At 47.5% G+C, this 19319-nt stretch overlaps 1 protein-coding gene across 6 annotated transcripts in view; it reads left to right on the top strand.

The window, feature by feature from the left end:
* The first annotated feature begins 10959 nt into the window (after positions 1 to 10959).
* Positions 10960 to 19319, top strand: part of LOC129712037 (endophilin-B2-like) — a 61208-nt gene continuing 52848 nt past the window's right edge. For 2 of the 6 annotated variants that reach the window (XM_055660181.1, XM_055660182.1), the window contains exon 1: positions 10960 to 11135. In XM_055660181.1, the coding sequence (XP_055516156.1) occupies positions 11073 to 11135 (63 nt within the window). In that variant the 5' untranslated portion in view covers positions 10960 to 11072. The remainder of the gene's footprint in view (positions 11136 to 19319) is intronic. The other 4 variants (XM_055660180.1, XM_055660184.1, XM_055660183.1 and 1 more) reach the window with 3 other exon arrangements.

Below are 19319 nucleotides of genomic sequence, written 5' to 3' on the forward strand. Positions count from 1 at the left end.
TAGTGGCAAGAGATTCACCTGACAGCATGTTCCACCCTATATTCTCAGTGGACAGTACAAGTGATGGAAAGCCTCAGACTGGGGAGAAGTGGATGTTACAAGGCTGCCCAATCAAGGCACTATTACCACATTAGCCCCTGAATTCTCTACAATTGTCCAGTTATCTCTTGTAGGAAGTTTGGATCCAACTGTTTAATCTAACGGTGGACAGAAACAGCTTCATCAGTGAACTCCTCATGGGCCTGAAATGCATCATATTTGAGTCGGGATCACAGAATCTGCCCTGACTAGTTCACCCAATGTCAGAACTCTTGTCCCTTGTTACCTGGGGACCCTCTGTTCCATAGTGTACAAGGGAAATATTATGTATCTGGTGAAATTTGAAATAAAAAACACAAAGTGCTGGAGTTACTCATCAGATAGATCCAGCACCATTCCCCCACCCCAGATCATCCCATCACCATGGACATCTGGTTTATTAGTCTCAGTTTGAGCAGCAAGGTTCTGACTGTGAACTCGGGGCCAGATTTGACCACATGTGGTCATTGAAAGGAGATATTAAGTCTCTGTTCCTCTTTCTACAGAGGCTGCCTGACATGCATGTTTTGTTTTTCACTCCCACCTTCTGCTCTCTGCCAATGTCCCCTCATCCATGACACTGCCTCTGGTATCAGTCTGGTGCTGGAATGAGAGAGCAAGTTAAAGCAGGCGGGATGAGCAAGCTCCACGCCTTTGGTTAGAGTAGATTATATAGAAATGACTTGAGTCAACCTGACTTTGATAGACTCTGCCTCTGTGTGGATGAGTGCAGTCTTGATAGAAAGCAGTCTGTTAGAAACTGTTAAAAGCTGGAGATGGGGAAATGAATATTTTAAGAAGAAGCAGAATAGAAATTATTTGCTGATCCTGCACGAAATGCTGAGAAGAATTGCTTTACATTCCAGCGGAAGAACTGGCCTTGGAGGGTTTGCACCAGGTCCTTCAGCAATGGTGGATCCTGGTTATCGGTTACCCAATTACACACTCACACAGATAGGGTCTGTTCCTTCTGCTTTCTGTTGTAGGTTTACACTTGTTTTTTCTGTAGCTGGGACCTGTTTCTGACATGTCAATGGTGCCACCTTTTGGTACATCAATATTTTATTTTATTAAAAATCCTGAGGCAGTTCTCAGGTATCGAACATGTTCGGATTTTACAGAAGTACATAAATACTTTGTTCATAAGTCAGAAAACACACAATATTCACTAGATAAGGTAACCTTATCTCCACGGTGCTGTAATGAATGGCATCAAAAGCACACAAGACATTAAGGAAGAACAATTACTGAAATTGGAGCGAGTGGAAACTAAACCTGAAGTTTGTGCGAATGAATATGTGTCGGTGCACTGGAGTTTTGAATTTAATATGGGAGCTTGTTGAAGTGTAGGAATGTCCATAAGTCAAGGTCCTAAACCAGGAAGAGCATGTACGTAAATAGAGAACAGGGACTGCAGTTTTAAACTTTGCAAAAACATGGTAGTAACGAGCTGGGTATCAGCAGAGTTCACGTGGACATGGCGAAACTCACTATCAGTAGCACATGAGACATGATATGGATAGGTATGATGCATTCTGCCGAGAAATGGCAATATAATAGAAGAATTAATGAGTCCATCTTACTCATTCTTGAAAATGGCAGAGCACATTAACAAGGCATTTGAGAAATGGGGATATAGAACAAAACAATAAAATTCATGCTAATACTTAACAAATTTCTGATTGCTTTCACTTGATGAGGTTTCGCACAAAAATTGACACCAAACTTTAAGAAGGCGGACAAGAAATAGAAAAGGTTTAGCAGGATGAGACGTGGATAGGATGTATGAGGAGATTTTGGAGAAGCCACGATTCTTCTCCTGAGAACAGGTAAGTTAATGGGGTAAACTCAACATGATTTCGAGGCTTTGAGGGATTTTAGTAGAGCAAGCAAGAACATTGTGTTTCCTCTTTGGTGGCTGAGAATTAAGAGATTGTTTTACAAAGTAACTGGTACTAGACGGGAGGGAATGTGAGCTAGTATTTCTTCACTAAAAACAGCAAGTTGCAGCTGGTAGAGATGCTGAATCTCTAGCTCAAGTCCTGCACTAGGTTTTATTTATTAATTGATAGACTGTCAGCATTTGTTGTTGTTCGCCCCATCAATGACCCCGAGTCGACAGCATTGAGGGGTCTGCAGTCACAGCCAGGTCTAGATAACGGGTTCCCCTCCCTAAGGGACATTAGTGAACCAACCGGGTAATTGACATGATCTTATAATGCCATAAAGGGGAGGGCATTTAAGACTGAGGTGAAAAAAATCATTTTCACCCAGAGAGTTGTGAATTTATAGAATTCCCTGCCACAGAGGGCAGTGGGGGCCAAATCACTGGATGGATTTAAGGGAGAGTTAGATAGAGCTCTAGGGGCTAGTGGAGCCAAGAGATATGGGGAGAAGGGAGGCACGGTTTATTGATAGGGGACGATCAGCCATCATCACAATGAATGGCGATGCTAGCTCGAAGGGCCGAATGGCCTCCTCCTGCACCTATTTTCTATGTTTCTATAGTTCCTATTGCTGAGACTAGGTTATTTAAATTCCAGATTTGCTCATATTTAAGTTTCTCAGTGGCCGGAGCAGGATTTGAACTTGTGTCACTGGGTCTGTAATCCAAAACTCAGGCAGCTGGTGCAATAATTTAACATTACGATTATGCTTTTCAACAGCAGCACTCGGCTCCCTAGAGGGCTAACATGCCGAGTCAATCAGGTTCTGTCTCCAGAGAGAAATCTTCACAAGGCTCCAACAGAGGCTACAGTTTAATGGGCCAGTACAGGAGCTCAGCGTTTAATAATCAGTAGTGGAAGCATTTTGATTCACACAGTAACCAGCACATTGATCTCATCAGTGCATGCTGCTCCTTCCCTGCACAGTGCACCACTCAACACTGAGATCTCTGGCCCAAGACTCACCATTCAATTTTCCTGTAAATCAGAAAAGACTCATTGCAAATGATTCTCCCTCTCCGACATCACTGCTTCTACCACAAGAAGGGGCCAAGCAGGAAATTGTGAAGAAGGAAATGATCTTCAGATGTAATTATCACCAGGACAAGATGGCAACAATGATATGTGGGCCCAAACCGCACATTAAAGAGGGCCACAACCAGGTGACCAAGATTTAAAACAAGAAATATCATTACAGCTACTAACCAATTAAATAAACATTTTCGATTATCCCCTCAAAAATGGGTGCGATTTGAAAAATAAATAGTGCACTCACAATCCTCCTTTCCAAGAACAGATAAATCCAAGCACATGTATAAATCAAATATTTATCTTGAAAGTAAATACCCTCATGTCATGTCATGACCTGCCTGGCGCGCAGGTTTACAAGTCCTGACCCCAGTTGGCAGGGTCAGGGGTTGATGCAGCCCCCATCACATGACATGGGTGACTAGAGAGGTCAAGAATCAAGGTATGTACCAACCGGCAATGGAACAGTGAAATTCTAACTTGCTGCAACTTAACATGCTTGTTAATGCAATAACACACACAAATGAATATATAATAATCAATAATAACCATAATACTAGATAACCATAATAATGCAAAACCAAAGTCCGTTGAACAACCAAAGTCACAAAGGTCTGTAACAGATCATAATTGTTGAGGGAGCAGTTACTATTGTACAGCAGTTTAGTTTATGGTTGTCACATGTACCTAGAAAAAGTGAAAAGCTTATGTCTTCATGCTATCCAGTCAAGAAAAAGACTACATGAATACCATCAAGCCATCCACAGTGCTGAGTAAAGGATGAAGGGTACAACAGTATACAACAGTATAAGAGTATTCAAGAGTAGAGTCTTATGGCTGCTGGAAAGAAGCAGGACCTGGTGAACCACTATGTTCAGACTCTAGTGCCTTCTTCCCAATGGTAGTAGTGAGATGAGAGCGTGGCCAGGTTGGTGTGGGTCTTTGATGATGTTGGCTGCCAATTTGAGGCAGCACCTACTGTAGATCCTGTGCTGTTCGATGATGGAGAGGTCAGTAACTGTGATGGACAACCACACTTGCAGCTCCTTTGTGCATGGGCGTTCGAGTTGCCGAACCAGGCCGTGATGCAACCAGTCGGCATGGACTCTATCGTGCACCTGTGGAGATTCGATGGATGACTCGGGTCTGGGGCGGCTGGTTGTGCAGCACAAGTGGCCTTCCTGCCTGAGAGGCTGTAATGCCAGCTGAACTCTTCCTGGTCACTTCAGCTTAAATGAAGGAGATAAACGCTTAACATGTTGTGCATGTTGGCAGAGTCAGTGCCGGTGGGCGGCGCGACTCTCGTCAGCAGCGGCCTCTGCAGCCCTGTCCGCGTTTTTATTATTTTTGTCTATGTTTTTATGTAGTTTTTGTGTTATTTTTTGTGGGGTGTGTGTGTGTGTGGGGGGGGGGGGGGTGGGGTGGGGTGGGAGGGGGTAACTTTTAAATCTCTCCCTGCACGGGAGACCCGACCTTTTCTTTGTCGGGTCTCCGTTGTCGTTGGGGCTGCAACGTGGAGCGGCCTCCAACAGGAGAAGACCGGGGACTCTGGTGCCGACGACTCACCTCACTGTCGCGGGGCTGGCCGAGTCCGGAGTGGTGGTGGAGCGCTGCTGCTGCTGCGGCCCGACCTCTGGAGATTTGGAGGCTGCAACTGCGGGTCTGGTGGACGGCGGCACCGGGAGCCCGCGGGTCCCTGGAGGGAGACCGCTTTTCAGGGCTCCTGCAACGGCGACTTCTCCCGCCCGAGTTGCGGGGTTGAAGAGCTCCTGGAGCGAGGCCTGACATCACCGCCCATCGCGGCTTGGAATGGCCGCGGGACTCTGAGAGCGCACGCCGGGGGCTCTAACACCAAGACCCGGTGTGCGACCTCGCACCACCCGGCGTGGCTTTAATGGCCGCGGGACAATCGCCATCGCCAGCCGGGGGCTTTGACTTTGACTCTGACATCGGGGGGGGAGAGTGCAGTGGAGAGATAAGTTTTTTTGGCCTTCCATCACAGGGATGTGATGGATGTTTATGTAAATTATGTTGTGGATTGGGTCTATTTGTTTGTAATGTATGGCTGCAGAAACGGCATTTCGTTTGGACCTCAAGGGGTCCAAATGACAATTAAATTGAATCTTGAATCTTGAATCTTGAATCTTGAATGCAGAGAGTGGTGGACACAATCCTCCCCACCGTGTACATGAGGCACTGCCACAAGGCACTGCCACAAGGTGGCGCCACCTATCATCAAGGATCCCCACCAAGGATCCCCACCATCCAGGCCATACCCTCAGGAACAGCTATTTTCCTACAACCATCAGATTCTAGATCTCATCTGTTTAACCCTAATCCTACCTTGTTTTGCACTAATGTCTTGTTTTTTTTTTGTAGTCTTTCATCTTTTAGGAATTTTGTGTAAAATTTATACATAACTTGTTTCTGAGTATTTGAGCCTATGGGTCGGGGAAGCTGCTGCAAGCATGATTTTCAATGGACCAGTCCCTCATCATCGAAGGTCGACACACAATTCTGGAGTAACTCAGCGGGACAGGCAGCATCTCTGGAGAGAAGGAATGGGTGACATTTCGGGTCTTGACCCTTCTTTAGACCCTGAAGAAGGGTCTCAACCCGAAACATCACCCATTCCTTCTCTCCAGAGATGCTGCCTGTCCCACTGAGTTACTCCAGCATTTTGTGTCTACCTTCGATTTAAACCAGCATCTGCAGTTCTTTCTTACACATTTTGTGCCTCCTCATCCTTTTGCAAATGATAATAAACTCAACATGACTTGACGAGTCGGAGTGAATGATGGGAAGCAGCTGGAGCTACATCATCCCTAGCCAGCCAACAATCAAGCCCCAGCCTAACCCAGTGAGAGCAGCCTCACGACCAGACTCAGCTCTCAGCCTCTGACAGTGCACCCAGGTTTAGCAAAGGAGCCGGGGGTAGATATATTTTAGCCAGCAAGTTGGGATCTGGAACGTAATGCTTTCAAATGCAATTGGATATTTGCATAATAGCCGAAACACATTACGAGGACAATGGTGAGAGGGCAATCGAGTGGAACTAATTGAAAAACTCATTCAAAGAAATAGCATGAGCCTGGGACTCATTTGTTGCCTCTGACTGCTTCAACTACAGCACTTAAATCTAGAGTACAGAATCAGATTCAGATACAGATTCAACTTTAATTGTCATTGTCAGTGTACAGTACAGAGACGACGAAATGCAGAATGTTCCCATTGAAAGTATTAAAGATCTTTTTTACAAAATCACAACATATAATTGAACATTGTAAATTGCATTCAATCCGAGGCCTTCTGCTCCAACTAGTCCCATTATGTTCCATATGAGACTCTTCTCACCTGTCTTCATTTATTTCCACCAATAAATCCTTATGCTGATTCATCCTTCTTGCGTTTATTCATCCTCCCCATGTGCATCATCAGTATTTGGCTTTAACCACTGCACATGGTCACAAGTTCAAAACAGTAACTGCTCTCCGGATGGAGATGTTTTCTTGAATCACTGTTGCATTTACCACAGACTCTCGGACATTTATTGACCTTAGTTTAAGGTGTTCCCTGAGTGGAAACATTTCTATACCATCATTATCAGGGACTTGTGCCCAATAAATGCCGTGCCGTATACTCTCTCGTGGTCAAGAAATAAATGATACAGACACCGAATAGACATCAATCCGAATAGTGAGATACAGGCTCTTTTTCTTTCATGTCCATCTTCCATGTTTCAAATGTTGACATCGCTGTCATTATCCGCCCTGAATAGGACACAAGCTTCCGGCGACAATCAGTGGGAGCCATCAATTGTTGCAATAGATGATGGTGGAAGCAGAATTAGCTCGGGATACTTCCAGTTCCCAGCTCCGTGATGTGGACGCTGCTACACTGGGGCCAGGCACAGGCTGGGCCCACTGTCCACACATAACATGGTTATCAAGACAGTTCCTACAAACTGACTAGTCAGCAAACATTACTCCAGGTGCTTAAAAAGTGTGACTTGAACCATTCAAGAACACAAGAATGTAAGAAGCAGGAGCAGGAGTGGGCCCTTCAAGCCTACTCTCCATTCATTGTGCAAGACTGATCCATCTCAGCCCATTTTCCAGCTATTCCAATAACCCTTGATTCTCTTTACTTGTGAGGGTGTTTTTCCTGCATTGCCTGCCTACTCCTCATCCACCAGGGCAGTCCCTCACTCCCTCACTCCCTCTCCATCTGCCCCTGCTTTAGAACACTTCTTTTTAAGTGATATCCTCAGTGGTGAATGTGCCACTGGAGGTCTGGCCTCTGCTGCAGCTCCAGAACAGGAGCAGCTGTCTCAGCCGGAGACACTTGCTGCACCTGGTGCACCAGGACCTGCTTGAATATTGGATGGATCTGTGAGCTCTTCCATGAAGCAGATAAGGTCATAAGTGAATTAGGCCATTCAGCCCATCAAGTCTACTCTGCCGAAGGTAGACAAAAATGCTGGAGAAACTCAGCGAGGCAGCATCTATGGAGCAAAAGAATAGGTGACGTTTCGGGTCAAGAACCTTCTTCAGACATTCAATCATGGCTAATCTATCTCTCCCTCTTAACCCCATTCTCCTGCCTTCTCCCCATAACCCCTGACACCCGTACTAATCAAGCTGAGCTGCCCAGCCGCGCTTCACCCTCACTAATAACCTATAAACTAAAATAGTGACAGAAAATACCAGCCCACTTTTGACTTGCACTGAATTGAACCCAAATGCTGAGATACTCCTGTGGACCCCACTCACCACCACCCCTCCCTCATTCACCAGCACCTGCATACTGATGACCACAGCACTCAAAGGAACATTATATAGAACATAGAACAGTACAGCTCAGGAATAGCCCTGACAGCCCACAATGTCTGTGCACATCCCTCCATTCCCTGCAGAAGTGACAGGCGGCTGGTGAGTCCCTTATAGAGAGGCCTCCACTGAGGACCAGTCCTGCCGTCAGGTGGTAACATTGTGGGAGGGGCAGTGGCGAGGGACGGCGGCACTGTGGGAAGGGTGATACTGAGGGAGCGTGCCCCTGTCAATCTGCAGAATGACCAGCATCTGTGACCAGTTAGAACTAGCTTCAGGAAGACAGATTCAACGTAGGAAGTGCGAGGCCATGTTCTTTGTAATCCCTCAAAAGGTCCACGGACAGGGATGACTTCCTGAATTGTCGTGGATCTGGTTCACTGGACCCATGGGCTGGTGGGTCAACAAGCTTCAGCAGTGGCTGGGACAGTGGCCGCCGTGTTCCCTCTTGCTGGCAGCAGGGACCTGGTCACCAGGTGTAAGGTGGCCTCAGGTTTACTGCACGTGGCACAGGGGTGACCGCGACCTTCTCCTGAGCCAGGACATTGCCTGAGCCATCTGCCAGTTCACCCAGAGATTCACGATGGAGGGTGTCTGATGCACAAGTTCCCAGACACCCAGGAGAGAGCACTGGATGACATGGGGGAGAGAGTACTGTATAACACCCAGGGGGAGCTGCAGGTGACACTGGGTGGGGAGTGCACTGGGTGACACTTGAGGGAGAGTATTGGGTGACATTCTGAGGAGAGCATGCCCAGCATGCTGTTCCTAGGGACGCACACAGTGACAAACATGGCTTCCTCCTATAAGATCATCAGCTCGGTGAACGATACACTGTGCACTGCCCAAAACCCATTGGTCTTCTGGTGCAATGAGATATCCATAAGGGAATGCTGGCACCTGACACATTCCAGGCACCTGAGAGAAACACAGAAGCTTGGTGCAGCCAAAGCAAAAGGTTTTTGGAGCAGGACTTCAGTCTAAGGTCCTGCCACAAATAGACATCGAGGGGCTGGCCCTGTGTAATGTCCCTGCAGACACTCAGAGGGTGCATTGTTCAAATAGACCACTGAGCATTGTTGCACTGTACACAAAATGAATTAACTAGAAGACACTGTGAATGTAAAGAAAACTATCCCATATTTTGTTTTATATCCATTTTATGACTAAAGATTAATTTTGAAATTAAAAAAATGCCCAACATGCCTAGAATGAATTGTAAAAGCTCCATAGAAAGCTATGAAGAAGTCTAAAGAATGCGTCTGAAGAAGGGTCTCGACACAAAACGTCACATCCATGTTCTCTAGCGATGCTGCCTGACCTGTTGAGTCACTCTGTGTCCTTTTGTGCATTCACCAGCATCTGCAATTCCATGTTTGGAATTTCACTGCACCTTAATTGGTACTTGTGACAATAAACTGACCTTGAAACCTTGAAAGCTACGTCTTGCCCACCATAAAACGCACAATAGAGACACAAGAAACTGCAGATACTGGAATCCTGAGCAAAACACAATGTGCTGGAGTCTCAGTCTGAAGAAAGGTCCCAACCCAAAACGTCATGTGCTCTTTCCCTCCTCAGATGCTGCCTGGCCCACTGAGTTCCTCCAGCACTTTGCATTTTGCCTAAAATATTTGATTTCACAACCACGGCTTCCGTTTCTTAACGGCCCTTGCTATATACTCTGGGCATTTCTGAAACTTGCCAGAGGCTCTGTTTGAATTTATGTTATTATATAACCCCCAGGCTTCATCAAATTTGTCAAAATATTTCAGCTTTGTTATGATTAAGTAGTTAATATTTTACATATGAGAATATTTTTCAACTGTTTGTGTAATGTGGAAGAGTATCCAGTTGGCAACAGACCAAAGTAATTAAAAAGCTTGTGCAAGAATCACTTGAAATTGGGTTTAAGATGCCCCAAGATGCAAGATTTTTAATACATTTTTGAAAGAAAAGCACTGCTATATTTTATGACTCTCTAATTACATCTGCTGTTAACAATACACCCTGTACTGCAGCTGTTTTCTAAATAAGAGGTTCAAGCTTTTGTAGACACACTGATCAGTCATAGTTCACGTTATTTCATACACTGTATACAAGGAGATCATTCGGCCCATTGAATCTATGCCGGCTCTTGGTGCATCTTCATTTGTCCCATTTGCCCACTTATTACCCAGATCTAGTCATTCACACAGACAGCTTAACACCTTCCCAGTTCTCCCTCAGTTTTGCTCTACCAGAACAAAAATAGGGGCAGACTGAGACTCCCCCGTTTCTGACCTTGTGCTCCACGAGCCTCCGCATCTAACACATCAATATCTGACTTTTCAACCAGCTACAAACTGATCCCACATCCCATCTACACACGTCGCTCTCTGTCCCACGATATTTCACACCCCATCTTCCATTCTTATCAGATTTCACCATTTGCACCCTTTCATTTCTGTCCTCCATTTATCGCCTCCAGCCTTGGTTACTATTTTCCCCCTCCCCCCCCCCCCCCCCCCCCCCCCTCCCCACCCCCTTAACTCATCTGCCAACCAACCCCATCCTTCACCACCTATTCCTTGCCACCTCTTGCTCAACCCCTTCCCCTCTTTCTTTTCTACCAGCTTTCTCCTCTCTACTCCATCACTCTGAAGAAGGGTCCCGACCAAAAACGTCGTTTGTCATTCTCTCCACAGATGCTGCCTGACCCGCGGAGTTCCTCCAGCACTTTGTGTTTTACTCAATATTCCAGAATCTGCATTCATTTTGTGAACAAATCTTCGACCTCTGGTCATCCCACACTCAGTCTACTCTATGCCCCCTGTATCTATCCATGTCCCACTTAGATGTAGACGCGTCAACACTCAACTCTGCCCCAGATATGCGACTTACGATGAACGTTGCCCTTTTAAGAGGCTGCACTGCCGATGACAGATGGGATGGATGAGGGTTTATCTGAGTGTTTGGCGCGTTCCCCGAGCGCCACGTTGCTGATCCGGTGGGATTAGCGAGAATGACAGGACGGGGAGCCGGGCTGAGAGTATTCCGTGCCCGGGAGAATGGGCAGCGGCAGGTGTAGGGTGGGCCCCACCGGTATTGCCCGTTTAAGAGGTGGTGCTAGTGCGGGCGGTGAGCGGATGGGCCGCTGGTCCCGGGGACACAGAGAGAGACAGAGGGAGGCAGAGGGTGGAGGAACGGGATGGATTTCAGCGTGAAGAAGCTGGCCTCGGGCGCCGGCGTCTTCTTCACCAGAGCCGTCCAGGTGAGACCCGTCTCTCGGATTTACAGTGAATGTTTGTGTGTGGGCGGGGAGGAGGGGGTTGGGGAGGGGTTGGGGGAGTGAGGGGAGTGAAGAGATAGGCGAGTGAGGGGGTGAGGACTGGGGGAGAGTGAAGATGTAGGGGATGGGGAGTGAGGGGTGGGGGAATGAGGAGAGGGACAGGGGATGGAGAGTGGGAGGGTGGAGGGAGTGAGAAGGTAGGTTGGTTGGGGAGATTGAGGGGTGGGGGGGAAAGTTGGGGATGAGGTGGGTGGGGGGAGTGAGAGGTAGGATGGGGGGAGTAAGGGGCTTGTGAGGGTCTGGGAGGAGTGCGCCAGGGGGATGTGAGGGGTGGTGCTAGAGGATGGGGGGGAGAGTGAGGGGTGGGAGTGAGAGGGTGGACTGTATCTGCCCCCCCCCCCCCCCCGGGATCAGATGCAGAGGCTCGAGAGCCCTGTTCCCGCCCCTCAACTTGTCTCCCACCTTGAGAGGGGCACAGAACCAGAGAGAGAGAGAGAGATAAACGGGCTGAGAGGCTGAGGTGGGACCTGGAGACAGACGTGGGCCGAGTGGCAGCGAGGAGGGAGGGGAGGGAGGGGGGTTATAGGAAGGGGAAATCACCCTAACCCAGACCCTGAGACAGGGGCAGTCTCACAAGTCGTCCCTGAACTCAGAGTCGGTGAAGTAGGCAGTGTTGACTCCCTTGTCCTCTTTTGACGGAGGCATTGTTGACAAGAGCAAGACCAGGGAAACCTTGCTGAATGAGACCTTCGGCTGTTGAAGTTGACTGGTGATTAACATACAAGTCTTGAGGTGGAGATTGAGGGGGGATAACTGGCAGAGCTGCCAATATGTGGGAACTGTGCCAAATACGGTTGCTGTTCGACCACGGGTTTTGCTTTGATCTGAGGGAACCTCTCTCTAATCCTCAATTGGATCTTGAATTGAGCTGTTCCAGATTGCCTGTGAATCTTTGGGCTGCTGCAAGGTTAAATCGCAGACATCCCAGATATCTGTGCCTGCGCGGTGCTGCTTGCAAGGTCGAGGGTGTTGGAAAGGGGAGTAAGAGAGGGTCGCTGGGTGCCGCGGACAGACTGCACTGGACCCGTTGCCTGTCACAGAAACGGGGATTTAGATTAAAACCCCCCCTAGCCGAATAGAAGCCGGTGAATCAGCGTGGGGGCTGCGACTATGAGCTGCCCCGTGTGGCGTGTGAGCAGCGGGGGGTGTGGGTGTAGGCAGAGTGTGTAGAATTAGGCCATTCGGTCCATCAAGTCCACTCCGCCATTCAATCATGGCTGATCTATCTCCCCCCTCCTAACCCCATTCTCCTGCCTTCTCCCCGTAACCTCTGACACCTGCACTAATCAAGGGCACGACGGGGTGTAACATATTCCATATGTTCCATATGTCGATTAAACTGAACCCCATCTCCCCTTTCGGCACGACCTTAACTGAGAGGCGCCCACCTTTCTGAATGCTGGGATGTATTGGGGATATAGTGTCCTTGCAACTTTGGAAGGGGCAGTTTTGGAAACCCAATCTCCCCCCCTCGAGGCGGGACCCTACACACGTCATTGCAATTTTTTAAAGATGGGTTTAAAAAAAATCTTCAGCTGCATGCTCCTGCAATTTCCCTTCCTTTCTGCTTCTTGCAAAACCTCGGTTGATGTTTCTCTCCCCCGCCCACACGCCCGGCGTGTGCAGTGTAATCTGATCTCCGGGAGAGGTGTCCTGAACCCTGGCGCTTCTGAAGAGCGTCTGTGACTCTTAAAGGGGCCACCGCGCTGGCTGCAACACAAACTAAGCCACACGTGAAATTCATGTGTCAGTCCTGCCATCCCACTGCAGAGGGGCGAGAACGTAGTCCTGAACCTCTCCCTCAATGTTAGAGGCGAGGAGTTCACCTCCCACGTTCTCTCCACCCAGGCCTATGTCTGAAGAAGAGTTTCGGCCCGAAACGTTGCCTATTTCCTTCGCTCCATAGATGCTGCTGCACCCGCTGAGTTTTATTGTGTACCTCCTATGTAAACATTAGTCAATCCAGGCCGTTGGCTTTAAATAATAATTGGCATTTAATTTTAGAAACGGACTTGCATTACAATAGCACCTTTGCAATCTTCAAAGCACCTCATGGCAATTGCCGTCCAATTACTGTGGCAAGGAAATAAATGTTTCCGCGCACACGCTGTCACACATAGTGGTAACTGCGACAACACAAGAGATTGCAGATGCTGCTGATCTGGAACAAAAAGAAACAAACTGTTGGAAGAATTCAGCTGGTCAGGCAGAAGGGTGGACGATATTTCCTGTTGAGACCCTGCATCGGGATTGATCTGAAATGTCATCCTCCATAGATGCTGCCCAGTCTGTTGAATCAGGGCGCTGAACACCACAGGGACAGGCCTTTTGGCCCTCAATGTATGTGCTGAACACGATTCCAAGACCAACTCTTATCTGTCTGCATAATTCATTTCTCTCCATTCCCTGCGTATCAATGTGCCTATCCAAAAGCATTTTAAACGCAATTGTATCTGCCTCCACCAAGGCAGTACTTACCACTGTCGTTAAAAAAAACCTGCCCTACACATTTCCTTTAAACTTTGCCCCTCTTGCTTTCTAACTGTCCAAACTGTTCCTCCAACAGTGTTTGTTTCTGCCCTGTACAATTAGTTTCGATGACTGTGGTTAAAGGATGGATCGGCCAGTAGCCTCTGTTCTGCTGGCCACTTGAATACAGCATAAACGTCCTCCTGATTCACACGACTCAGTCAGACTCAATCTTGTCGTTGGGCGAGTGAGCTGAGGTCGGGCATGTGGCCAGGAGCTGGTACAAGTAGGTGGGCCTTGAGTGGTGGAGAGTGGTGGTGGAGAGATCTGCAGGGGCCTTTCAGTGCTGAGAACCTGCTTGTGATACAAAGGCCAGCGCATAGGAAGAGAGATTGTTCGAGAAGCAACAATGTTGGAATGAAGTTACTTAGTCAGTGAAGGGCCGGATCATGAGTAGAGTTAGGACAGGAAGTGGAATATCAAGGCCTGACATAGCAGGTGTCATTTGGTGACTCCCAGGCCTGGTCTAAATGGACTTGCGTTTGGGATGACTCCACAATACCAGGGGTTGGAATATAAAGGCTGGCTGAGCCTCTAAAAGAATATTCCCCAAGAAAGACTTGTCCTAGTGGGTCATTCCTCCTCCCCACTCCCATCGGACAGAAAATACGGAAGCTTGAAAGTCTGTACAGCCAGACTCCGGAGAGCTTCTTCCACTCTTATCAAGCTTCTTAATGGTCTAATGTAAGCCACAGTCCTGTCTGATTTACTTCTACCCGATTGGGGACATTGGACTTTTGCCTGTGGAACTGGTGCGCTACAATGCTGAGAACTATACTCTTTACTCTATATCTTCCCCATTGCTCTACCTCGTACTTGAGTTTGACTTGATTGTATCTGGGTATAACATTATCTGATTGGATAGCATGCAAAACACTGCCTTCCACCATACTTTGTTACACGTGACAATAATCCTAAATCTAGTTGTGTCTATAGGTTAAACATGCATGGAATAGGGTTTCTATAGCAGAACAGCTGAGCTGGGGTGGAGTCTTGCATTATGGCAGAGATAGATTCTCAAGCTGTGGTCAAGTGTATGTTGTATATCTTTATTGTCATTTCCTGAGTATTCACATACCCAGAGGAAACAAAAAAACGTTGCTCAACCAGTGTCCATTCAGTGTGCATTAAAAATAAATAGAAATAAAAATACATGTATCATGAACAAATTTAACACTCCACTAAACATTCAACAGGCGTTCCGATCGGCAGCGGCACAACAGTGGCTCTGCTGCAGTGTGTCCAGGTTGGTGGTTGGTGCGCGATACTTTGGCAGGGGGCAAAGTCCATTTAGCAGTCTTATAGCCTGTGGGAAGAAGCTGAGGAGCATCCTGCTGGTTTTGCAGCTAATGCTCCTGTACCTCTTCCCAGATGGCAGGATGGAGAAAGTGTGACTTTGCGCTTGCCACGGGTCAGCCCTGGGCGGTGTCCGGGGAGAGGGATGGAGCTGCCTGATGGAGGGACTCGTGTAGCTGGCTGTCAACAGTGTTCAGGTACAAACCGGCCCTGTGCTTTCTGACCATGTTGCCAAGGGAACATCATGTCGAGTAGGAAAAGAGAAGGGGTTGGGGATGAGTCTTCCTGGAAGCTCAGAGGCAGCGGGGCAGTGGCAGGACACAGAGGAGATGTGTCACTCGCTCTTTGGGTGAGTAGCTGTGGCATCCTTTGCATCCACCTAAGACGGCAGATGGGACTAGCCAGTTAATCACTCCTCTGGGAGTCGTGCAATGCTCCAGCTGGTATGTCAGCTCTGACTCTCTGCCTGGTATTCAGTGGGATCAGACCATGATGATTCCCACCCACTGCATGGGGAAAATGACCATTGTCCTGTAGCTTTACCTGAGCACCAAGGCAAGACACGGTGCTATGCACGGTCAAGAATCATGTGTGTTTAAATGTCTTATGTACTGACAATGAAACAATGAAATCGTTACTTGTCGCAGCAGAACAAGCCTGCAAACACAATGCATAAAGATAAATATATAATAATAAATCCAATAGATTAATAACCAAAGTGCTAGTACAAAAACCGTAGTCCTTGGTGCAACCCAAGTTCATAGTGTGCAGTGTTTAAGAGCCTGCTGGTTGTTAGTAAACAGTCGTTCTTGAACCTGGATGTCACATTTTCAGGTTCCTGCACCATCCTGATGGTCTGAGTGAAATGAGAGGGTGGCCTGGGTGTTGGAGTACCTGGATTGACCATGCAGTATCTACTCTCTGTAATCCCCTTCATTCAATAATGCTCTTCAAGTGTAACTGGAGTATTCGACTACAGATCACCTTGGTGATGTATGTGCCTTGAGCTGTTTTGGTGCATTGTGGGGAACCAGGGAGCAGCATAGGCTGGGTACATCCTACATACCAAACCAGAGCTTTGAAGTAATATTGAAGCAGTGTTTGGCAGGAATCCTCTGGCACTGTATCTGCTGTACGTTTGTGTTGCAGAATGTGGGACCCAGGAGACACCTCTCTCCTCCCACGAGCCTCTGTTGGCTTCTCTCACGAGTGGCACTTGTTTTTATTCTCTGTTTGTTGAGGTGTAAATTGCTCAGGAGCCAGTGGTAGGAGAAGGGTGAGGTTGTGGGGCAAAGAGAGATTGGAGTAGGGGCGTGTGTGTGTGAGCTAGGCTGCGGTGTCTGGTCAGGTGAAGGGAGGGTGGGTTGTTGGGAGGGTGAAGTTAAGGAGGAAGGTAAGAGGTGAGGTCTGTGGGATTAAAGTAGGGGAGCATTGGGGAGAGGGTAGACACAAAATGCTAGAGTAACTCAGCGGGTGAGGCAGCATCTCAGGAGGGAAGGAATGGGCGATGTTTCGGGCCAAGACCCTTCCTCAGGGTCTCTCAAGGGAGAGGGAATGGGTTAAGGAGTGTGTCTGTAGTTTGAGGATGGGGTTGGGGGGATTGTTGGAGAGGGGGAAGTGCTCTGTTCGAGAGAATGGGAAGGGGGTAACAGAGGACAAGGGTGTGGGGAAGAATCTTGAGCAATTTCCTGTTTCCATTCGTAGCCTGCTTCCTGTTGTCACACTGAAGGTTTCTCTGCCCACACAAACCTCTAAGTCTCGCAATGTCCTCCAGTGTCATCCCAGCTCTCCCTCCACCTGTCCGCTCTCAGTGGGTCCTCTGTGACCACAGTTCTGTCCACATTCTCCAGTTTGTTGCACTTTGCCGACACTGGTCTCCCCGACACTGTCCTGCTGACTCCTCAGGGATGGAGTGAGTATTTGGCTCCTGTAACCTCACTGCTGGGCCTTTGCCGTGCACTAATTCACCTGCTTGCCTGAACTGTTGCTGCTCACAAGACTGCCTGCATCATCAGCATGCCCAGTGAATTTAGATGTTAGAGATACAGCGTGGAAATAGGCCCTTTGACCCACCAAGTCCGTGCCCACAAGCGATCACCGTGTACAATGAATCGATATAAAACCTGTACGCTTTGTGGGAGGAAACCCATGCGGTCACTGGGAGAACCTACAAACTCCTTACATACAGCACACATAGTCAGGGTTGAACCCGGGTCTCTGGCACTGTAAGGCAGCAGCTTTACCATTGTGTCTACCAGAGCTCGGGGCTTCTTTCTGTTTGAATTATTCCCGCTGTAGTGTTTGGATTAGCTGCAGGAAAATGGTGCTTCCAGCATCTTCCATTTCCGTCCGTGCAGCCGGGAAATTGGGCAAGGCCCGGTTAGTTTTAAATCATTCAGTGGACTTCGCTGGCCATTATCTTTGTCCTCTTGCTGTGCAATGTAATAGCTCCGAGAATGAAAACTGAAGTTGACATTTAAAAACATGCATGCACTTTGTCAGGGAATCTGTTTTGTAATTATTTAGAATAAGTGACTGATGCAGAGATTGATCGATTGCCTCAGGGCTGAGCCAACAATTTCTTTCCTGTTTCTTGCGCCTGAACTTGTAAAATGGTGACAACCACAGGGAATTGGGCAAGAGTCTTTTAGTTTCCAATTGTTCAGTCAGGCATAATGTTGTCAGGAGTACCATCCAGTGCATGTTGTGCTGCTTGGTTTAACCTCTCATCCAGGTTGTTCCTGTCTCTCGAAGCTTCTTCACATAAAATGGTCAATGGTTTATTTATTGTCACACATACAGAGATACCGTGAGATGCTTGTTCTGTAAATTGTGCTTTACACACTAGATCCTCCTCTGGAACTGCACGCAGAGAGTCACCAGATGCAACCTGCAACTTCCAGGTCTCTGAAACAAACGTCTGATCTTGACCCGAGGAGAGATGCAATTTCTTGTATTCTCAGTTTAAGCTGGATCTATCCTGACCACAGGTGCTGTCTGTGCGGAGTTTGCACGTTCACCCTGTAGCCGCGTGGGTTTTCTCTGGGTAAACCGGTTTCCTCCCACATTCCAAAGATGTGTAAGTTTATAGAAACATAGAAAATAGGTGCAGGAGTAGGCCATTCGGCCCTTCAAGCCTGCACCACCATTCAATATGATCATGGCTGATCATCCAACTCAGTATCCCATACCTGCCTTCTCTCCATACATCCTGATCCCTTTAGCCACAAGGGCCATATCTAACTCCCTCTTAAATATAGCCAATGAACTGGCCTCAACTACCTTCTGTGGCAGAGAATTCCAGAGATTCACCACTTTCTGTGTGAAATAGGTTATAGGTTAATTGGGCCTCTCTGCCCCTAATAGGATGTGAAAAGTGGGATAACATGTACCTAATGTACAGGTGATGGTTGGGTGGCGTGGACTCGGGAGGCCTGTTTCCGTGTTGAATCTCTATACATATCCTCACATCACTAGATGGATAAAGTAGGGGAAGGTCTAACCCAGGGAAGGTCTAACCCAGCACAGTGTCATCGGCTCCTTCCACTGCTGTGCACTGTGCTGCATTTAAAGGGAGAATTAAATGACTAGTTGCAAGATTTGCAGGGCGTAAGGGAAAGAGTAACAGTCTTTAATCAAGAGTCTGGATGAGATCAACGGGGAGAATCCTTCTCCTGATTTTCTCTGTGAGAGAAGAATTGGTCTGAATGGTGTTGTAAAAACCAGAATTACTTTGTGCAGTTCAACTGGCAATAAACTCTAATTTTTAAGACCTTGGGCTGAGTGTGGAAATGTCTTGTGCTAAACTGGAGGCAGGAAAATCTAATGTCCTGTATTATCATTGATATATAACTAAATGATGTAAGGAGAGTTTGCACACTGTGGCTGCCACCCAGTTACTTTACAGAGGTCCCTAAAGGATTATTTTCTCTCTTCCAAAATTTGGATTGCACATAGATATTTTGACACAGAATTGGGTTGTTAGCCCATGATGCTTTTGTTCCACATCTATAGATTTAAGAACAATGAAGTCTCAAATGGACTACTAATTCTAACTGTATTCCTAATGGAGATGAACGCTCAGAAATCCCGCCCACTCCAACATGAGTTGTCACACTTCAGTGCTTTCCTTGTACCGTTGACTACTTTTTGGATGGTTGGAGAGACGTGAGATGTGAAATGTCTTGTTGATCAATTTGATGTCCATCTGTCCCTCTTCCCCCAGAGTATGTATTTTTGGGCTGAGTGCATCTAAGATGGAATGTTTTTGACACTCATCAT

This window comes from Leucoraja erinacea, chromosome 31 (genome assembly GCF_028641065.1).
Source record: "Leucoraja erinacea ecotype New England chromosome 31, Leri_hhj_1, whole genome shotgun sequence".
Lineage (NCBI taxonomy): Eukaryota > Metazoa > Chordata > Chondrichthyes > Rajiformes > Rajidae > Leucoraja > Leucoraja erinaceus.